The sequence below is a fragment of the Cynoglossus semilaevis genome, chromosome 11 (genome assembly GCF_000523025.1).
Source record: "Cynoglossus semilaevis isolate Cse_v1.0 chromosome 11, Cse_v1.0, whole genome shotgun sequence".
NCBI classification, from domain to species: Eukaryota; Metazoa; Chordata; class Actinopteri; order Pleuronectiformes; family Cynoglossidae; genus Cynoglossus; species Cynoglossus semilaevis.
The window spans coordinates 9,560,358-9,568,798 of record NC_024317.1 but is presented as its reverse complement, the minus strand read 5'-3'; the positions used below and the strand labels follow the sequence as shown (position 1 = coordinate 9,568,798).

At 40.2% G+C, this 8,441-nt stretch overlaps 1 protein-coding gene across 1 annotated transcript in view; it reads left to right on the top strand.

Moving 5' to 3' along the window:
* Positions 1–8,441, top strand: part of LOC103386256 (plexin-A1) — a 125,874-nt gene that overhangs the window by 97,197 nt on the left and 20,236 nt on the right. Inside the window, exons 15-18 of the mRNA XM_025060058.1 lie at positions 1,816–1,983; positions 4,386–4,479; positions 6,042–6,278; positions 7,482–7,625. Coding sequence (XP_024915826.1) covers positions 1,816–1,983; positions 4,386–4,479; positions 6,042–6,278; positions 7,482–7,625 — 643 coding nt within the window. The remainder of the gene's footprint in view (positions 1–1,815; positions 1,984–4,385; positions 4,480–6,041; positions 6,279–7,481; positions 7,626–8,441) is intronic.

Sequence of the window (8,441 nt, the reverse complement as noted above, 5' to 3'; positions counted from 1 at the left end):
CTAACTATATCAAAAGAAAAGCAAAGGCCAATTTAGAATTCTGAAGCACATCCCAAGAAAGGAGAACATCGTGGTCCTGGCCTTTCTTTTACTCCACGGCAGTAACCTTTATGGCCAAAGAAATAAAGTGGCCTCAGTTCATCTCTTTGAGGCGTCTTCGCGCTTTAATCAAAACCACTTTACCCTGAGTCACTTACGCTCTCATCTTGATCTCCAAATTCTTTTCTGTCTTCTTCTCCCCCGGCGCCCCCTCCTGGGTCTCAGTTGTGTGGCTACAACTTTGTCAAAAACCTTTGCTTCTGATGGTGACGTGTGAGGAGATTGGCTCCCATGGCAACGTAGCACTTAATGAATGTGGAGGCCATGTTTTGTTTTTTTTGGGGGTTTTTTTGCGTGTTGTCCCTCATGGTGTTTCTTCGCCCTCAGTGTTGCCTGTAAGGATCAGTCAGTAGACACTTGACGACCAGTTATTTCTAATGAGAAATGATTGAACTAAAAAACCGGAGTTTCCACTGGGCTGTGGAGATAAACTGATATAAAATTGATAAAACACCTGACATTTATGGATTAACCTGTTTCTATAATAACATTATCCAGTGATTATAAATAAAATAGTTGATACCTGGCTTAACGCAATAAATAATGAATAAATAATATAATAAATGCCTCATTTAAACTCATTGAATTTCAGCACCTTTACTACGCATCTGTCGGTAAAATAAAATATTAAATATTAAATTAAATATACAGTATCTATCTATCTATCTATATATATATAACAGAAATGTGGGTTTTTTAATCATTTCAGTCAATCATCATTGTAGATTCAGGCTGATTATAGAATGACAAATGAATGTCTTTATTAAAAAAAAACAATCACCGAATATTCTGGTCATAAATCAAACTGTTCTGTAACAGAAAGTTCTTTGACCTTCTCCCAAAAATCTTATCTTAACTTAGATACTATCTTGTTAAAGGATAAATGTGTTCTCCTGCTTCTCCTTCCTCCTCACAAACTCCATCAGTTCCTCACCTGACGGCGAGAGCACAAATCCCATAAACCATCAACACACAGGCAGATGAGTTAGAAGAACAGTCCATGAGCTGCAGCCTGTAATAACAAGGAAATGTCAACCACCTGTCGGTGTTCACACACACACACACACACACAAATCTGCTCAGTATGTTAATTTAACACATGCACACACACTCACACAAAGCATCATGGGTAGCCACCCCCTGCTGCTCGACCAGCAGTGTTTCCACTCTCACAGGAGGAGGCCACAGTGGAAGGAGCTGCTGCAGCAGAGAGCACAGTCTTTGGCAGTGGCACAAAGTTTAGCAGCAGGTCACAGCTGGCAGTCTGTCCCCCAGAGACAGAGTTTCATCACCCAGAGACCTGGCTGGCCTGATCTGACACTTCACAAGAAAAAAGGCAGAGAGAGATGAAAAAAGAAAGAATGAAGGAAGGAAAGAAAGAAAGAAAGAAAGAAAGAAGAAGCAGAGACTTTGAAGTATAGAAGTACATCTCAGGCTGATGAAACTGTGGCAGAAGGAGTGAAAGATGTTCACATTTTACTTGTATGGACTTACATTTTTGTTGCATCCTATACATTATAGATGAGCTGTTTGAGGGATGAAGTGTTTTCTGCTTTCTACACAGTCTTCTTTCTGTCTATCAGAGTACTTTCTTCTCCAGTTCTAATATTTTGCTTCGTTTAAATTCCCCAAACGTGCACACACGTTTTTTAGTTTTATTGCAGAGATTTTCACGTGACGTCTTCAACCCCGTCTTCTTCCTTTCTCTATCTACAGGAGGACCAGCAGGGAGATAGTGTGTGTGACTCCAGCGGGACAAGTTCCAGGAACGACACCAGTCATGGTGGACATCAACTCTGCCGAGCTCAGGAACCCGGAGGTCAAGTTCAACTACTCTGATGACCCGACCATCCTCAAAATTGAGCCTGACTGGAGCATCGCCAGGTGGGGTGACCCACAAGTCCACAGTCAACATTTTTTATAAAAAATATTTAGTCATGGGACAAGGGAAAAAATGAAGTGTTTGATGATTAACAAGAGAGAAACTTTTATATTTTATTTATTTAAATATTGTTTGTGTCCTGCAGTTTCCAGGCAGGGTTGAACCACGGAGTTAAATCCATCAGGCATTATTGTCTAATAAATCAAGTCTGTCATCTAATTATTGCATTAACCGTAATCTGCATCAATGTTGTGTTTGATCTGCAATTCTGCTTGATCCACTGATTTATAGAACGCATACAAATACACGAATACTTCATCAATCCCTGCTGGTTCTTCTGCCATACATTAATGCCACTTCTGTCAGTGTGAAATATGAACTTGGTCTAAAGGCTAGGATGATACTGGCACAACTCCTGGCTGAGTGTAGGAGAAAAAATTAACAGAACGCTCCTCTCTGTGCCGACACCCTTCCTGTTTTCAAAGGCACATTAGTTATTCTGTTAGTCTTTATGTTTCAAAAGTAAATCTTTGCACGCAGGAAAAGGCAAAAGAGGAGGCTCCTGGAGCCGAGCGCCGCTGGTTGATGAGTTGCAGCAGAGATGGATCTGAAAATATTATTTGACTTATTGAAATGAGTCTACATAGCCACAGGACGGTTCCCTGTGCAACACACGCTGTGTTGTGGGGGGGGGGGAAAACGTGGAGCTTCTAAATGCTAATAGGCTCAGTGGTATGACCTAGAAACTCCACAGTTCTGAAATGAAGCAGTCTCAGTGTTTACCTTCTCATTTACTTACGTCGGTGTTGCCATTTTAGCCCCAGTAGTGTTTTGGTAAAGTAAAATTAACTTTAAAGGTGATTAAAACATCTGTATTTCAGGTTCATCTCCTACATCCTGAGTGTCACTCATTAGACCAGCTCATATTAGACTTTCCAGCAGATGGGTTTTCTGTCCAGTCTCTGCGGCTCGGCCATTGTCTCGTCATGTGAATGAGATGTAAGCGGAACAGAAATCTCATTTGGATCCAGATGAATGAAACGCTGAGGTCCGTGTGAGGGGAATGAGAATAAAAACGCTGGCATCAGACTTGAGGGCGAATGACCTCCACACTCTGCTTGTGCTCAGTGTTTTACTCAGTACTCTCCGAGGAGCAGGCACATGCGTCTCAAGGCCGTTCACGCTTTTTATTTACCCAACTATTGTGTTGCTCTGCTCCCCTCCTCGACCCGCTGGCTGGGCCCGTTTAAAACAGCACAGAGCCTGCCTTGTCCAGAAACAAAAACCAGACGTGACAGAGACTTTCTCCTCTGTATTCAGAGTTCTCTGTGGCTCACAACACACACACAAAGACACACACACAAACACACACACACACAAACACACGGGGTACTGCAGCAATTTTGTGGTATTTAATGTTATTGGAGGATGGAGCAGCAATTTTGTGGTATTTAATGTTATTTAAATGGCGCAGTGCAGTGAGAGTGACTGTCAGCTGGAGGATGACACGCTGCTCATCTCAGGCAAACCAATCATGTATGTGAGCGTCATGTAAAAACTGTTAATATATAAACTGTTTTCACAGACTCTTCGTCATGTTAGCACGTGTGTTCCTTTTTATGAAACTCCTGTTTCCATGGTTCACAGCTGCTGTGTCCACAGATGGTTTAACAAGACATAAAAACGAGTGCCACTGAAATGATGTTCATATTGTGATTATAGATAAACTGAAGATTATGACACTGTTGATTTTTTTTGGTGTTGTATTCTGACAGATTTAGCTGCTGTCAGAACATCTCACATCATGTAAAGTTCAAACTCTCAGCTGTCAAGAGGGGGCAGTGTGGGGGGGTACGTCTCTCACCCCCGTTACCAGTGTCTGTACTTATCAGAGTCACCTAGACCGTAATAGGTCCAGGTTTAAAGGTTACCAAACATGTCGGATCACTCACAGCAGTTCAGATGTGGAGTGCGTGTCAGGTCGAAAAATAACACTGGCCACCGTTAAAAAATAACCCCCTGGATTTCCACAGTTTGAGGGCAAACACTGCAGCTCTCAGGAGTAACGCTACATATTTGCAAAATTCTTCCCTCCGGCTTCCATATCAGTTTAAAGAAGCTTTTAACATTCATGGCAGGACTTTGGTGTTACTATCATTACCTGGAAGTGGGTTCTCATGAATAAGCCGGAGAAAGGCTGCAGCAGGAGCAGACAGTAACGGTAACTGTTCAACTGGAGGACCTCTTGTCTCCCATTTTCTTCACATTTATCTCCACCTGCAGCAGCAGCAGACTTGACTACAGACGAACACAGAAGTGTTAATTATATAATGTGTTAATTATGTTTCTCTGTTGTTGTTTTTTTAACTCTCTAAATGTGTTTTTGTTATCTCTGTTTTTTTAGTGGGGGAACCATGTTGACCATTACCGGGACCAATTTGGCAACAATCAAAGAGCCGAAAATGAGAGCCAAGTATGGATCGGCCAAGTCTGAAAATGTAGGTGTTTGAATCCAGACTCAGTGTGGTGTAGTTGACAGAACAAATGATTCAACTGGTGAAGACATCAAGACACAGACACAGGTTTCTGCTTCACCTCTATTTATCTGGACAGAAATCATAGAAAGAATCCTCATTATCCACATTATTATTATTATTATTATTGTCATTGTTATTATTATTATTATTATTATTATTATGGCACTAATATTAATAATATTATGTTCTAAAAATATATTCAAAACTCAAATTTGTGAAATCAATTTCACAAGTTAATTATTGTAATTAACTCACATTCATTTGGACTGATCTAATTATAATAAGGTACGAATAGTTAATCCACAGAAATAAGAGAACTAAAATAGAAGATTCCAGTTTCCACCTGCTTTCTATTTATATCTACATTCATCCCATTCACTTATTGCTTTAATTTTTACATTCATTTACAAAAATAATTAATAACTCAAAGCATCTTTTTCACATGTAAACACAGCCATGGTTCGACTACACACACACACATCCCCAGTTCACACCTACCCACTGAGTTGCACACACTTGACCCGTTGGTCAACCAGCCAAGGGCCCATTTTCTGTTTGTTTTTGATGTTGAATTTCCTTTTAGCAGTTTAACCTTTGAAATGTCAACCAGCAATAAAGCTACTCTGGCAAATCCCCTCTGCCTTCACCCAGCACCACAGGGCTGAGCTAACCTTTCTCCCTCTCAGACTCTGAGCCCAAAGTAAAAATATCCCTTCATATTTTTTTTTCCTTTGTACTCCGCCTACAGTTCCAGAAAAGTTGGTACATGTTCTTGAGACCAAGTTCCTGGTCGGTGCCCAGCTTGATTCCATAACTCATTTGGCATCAACTTCAACATTAGTTGGAGATAGATATTGTATTTAAGACAACCATACACATGATGAGCTCTAGTGGGCCACAGAAAATGATGCAGTGGGCCATATTCAGCCCACGGGCCTTGAGTTTGACAATATATGATATGATGTGCTCTAAACAGACCATATGACAGCTGTGGTTAAATAGCAAACTGTGTGGTGTGCACATCGCCCTTTACTGATGAATTGTGGGATTGGCCTCAGCATGGCGGCCACACTTTCACACGTGTGATCATGTGGCCCAGAGAAATGTATGGTAATGCACGTTGAAGCTGAAATACGCCGTGGTCTTTACCCCTGCTGAGTTTTCATTAGCAGCTCCTTACTGACCTGGTCCACATCTTCCTGTGTCATTACGGCCTCATTTGTTCAGCAGTGATTTAAGAGTCAAGTCCCAGCAGGGATTTGTGGATGATACCAACACTGATTACAACACTGATGCTATTAAGCCATGCTTCTTCCAAATCATGTCATTACAGACATATTTAATTACTCACATAATCACATAATCTAATCTATACATCTGAGTATGTCGCGGGAATAAACTGAATGCTGAACTGCAGCATTTTTTATACAGAGGAAGAACATCGATAACTTTTCAGATCAGATTTCAACTTTTATCTTTTAACTCTTCTCCTCTCTTCATTTTCAATCTGTTTCTCTCTATAGAACTGCACAGTTGTCAATAACACCGTGATGGTATGTCTGGCGCCCTCTGTGGCTGGATCTGACAAAAGCTTCTCAGAAGTCGGCAGCAGTCCCGACGAGATTGGTTTCATCATGGACGACGTTCGCTCCGTGCTGGTGGTGAACGAGACCTTCAGCTACCACCCCGACCCGGTGTTTGAACCTCTGAGTACCACAGGCCTGCTGGAGCTGAAGCCCAGCTCACCACTGATCCTCAAGGTAAAACTCTTTCTCAAAGAAACCACACTGTGATATTGCACACATCCCTACAGATATTTTAGCTATTGTAAATGCTATACTTTTCTGTATTTTTATATTTCCGTTAAAAGACCTTTTGCAGGGTAATGATTAATACGGAACTCAAATCACTTTGTTTTAATCAATCATTTTATTTTATGTACAGTGTCCTTGAGTGACCTGAAAGGCGCTTTTTAAATAAAATGTATTATTATTATTATTATTATTATTGTTACTTTAAAGGATGAAGTTTGAAAGTTAAGGTGCTAATAAAAAGCTAAGCTAAAGCTAGCTAAAATGAATCCCTGAGTTGCAGCAACATCTGTGGAAGCTACACTGATTAAATGGTAGGACAGAGAATTCGTACTTCTCATCCAGGAGCCCGCCTTTTACAAACGTTAACTTTTGTCTTCATGCCTCATCCCTTAAACCTCACAGCCTTTCAGAAACTGGAGGCAGTTTCACTGAAACTTCAAGCCCTTTCTTTTTCAGCCAATCAGGAGAAAGGTTCAGAAATAAAGCCTCGTGCCTCTTTCCTGTAACTCTAAATATCATTCTATAATGAAAAGCTCTGATTGCACCACCACGTTTCCGGCTGAGGGATTTCAGAAATAAACATCTCAGAAATGGCATCTTGATAACTAATTGCTGTTAATTAGATGTTCATCAAGAGCTTTTTTTTCCCAGCAAAGCAAAGATATTTGAAGATGAAGACAGACACGAGATATGAAATACATTTGAAATATCGTTATTTTTCATAGTTAAATATTCACCGTGTTGTAACACGTAGTCTTTTTTAATGACTCACTGCAGCCCTTGTGATTGATTTAAAAAAAAGAAAAGAATACAATAAAATAAATTAATTAATAAAATCATCCACCTGTTTTTAAATTTTTTTTTTTTTACTTTTTCACTTGCTGTCAAATACAGTTTGTTGCAGTTTCAAGCTGAAACACTGTTGCTATGGTAACCTGCAATTTAGACTTACTTACACAGGCAGTTAAAGCTGAACGTGACCCGCTGACCCCTGTCAGCCACTCGGACGTGACCTTTTGTTTTGGCTCAGCCTGACGGGGGCGGTGGATTCTCTTTTTATTTTACACTCTTGAATCAAATGTTCATTTTTCTGAACTCATTTTGTGAAATAAATTCAAACGTGTGTTTGTGTTTGTGTCTTGTTACTAGGGCCGTAACCTAATTCCGGCTGCTCCAGGAAACACTAAGCTGAACTACACGGTGCTAATTGGGGAGACTCCCTGTGTTCTCACCCTGTCTGAGAGCCAGCTGTTGTGTGAATGGCCAAACCTGACTGGAGAACACAAAGTTACTGTAAGTAAAACTTTGCCACAACAGTGACTGCGTGTGTAATCAAAATATATTTTTTTTCAAAAAATAATAAGTAAATAGTTCTAAAATGAATGTTAATTATTGTTTATTAGGTAAAAACACAGCAAGAAGGTAATTAAATGACAATTACAAAATCAATTGTTTCAATTTTTAAACAGAGACAGAAAGGTTGCGTTGAATCAGTTAGTCAACTGTTAAAAGTTAAAGGTATAAAGATGGAGCGTCCATCAGAGGTGTGGTCAACACTGACCACCAAGTTAACTTTAGTCGTCTGTTAATTTTCTTTAAAAAGTTCCTACGCTCAAGAAGACAAAGATCTTACGTCTGTCTCCATCGCTTCCTTTCTTCAAACCCTGGCCTGAAGTGCGCCTTTAATGGATTAAAAGAAATTGGACACACATTTGTTGGTCAGATGAGACCACAGTTGAAGGCTTCATGGACAAACTGACTGGCCCTGTCTGGGCCGTCATCAAAGGAAACTGAGCCGCTGAACTGCTTGGTTTTTTTATGTTAAAATGTTTCGCTGCAACCATACTGCTTTTGAAGTGTGAGTTTTTCTAAAATAATATGTCCCATATAGATGTTACAGTGTGACATTTGGAGTCGTTATTTCATTTCATCGTCTCTGTCTCCTCGGCATCTGGCTGAAGTATTTGCAGCCCGTCTTCTTCACTTCCTGTTCTGTCTGCCGTGCCTTTCATCCTTCTGTTTTGTATTAATCCACTTCCTGCCTTTTCCTTCATTCAGCTCATTCTTTGCTCACCATCCATCAGACCCTAAATCTCTTCAAATACCCTA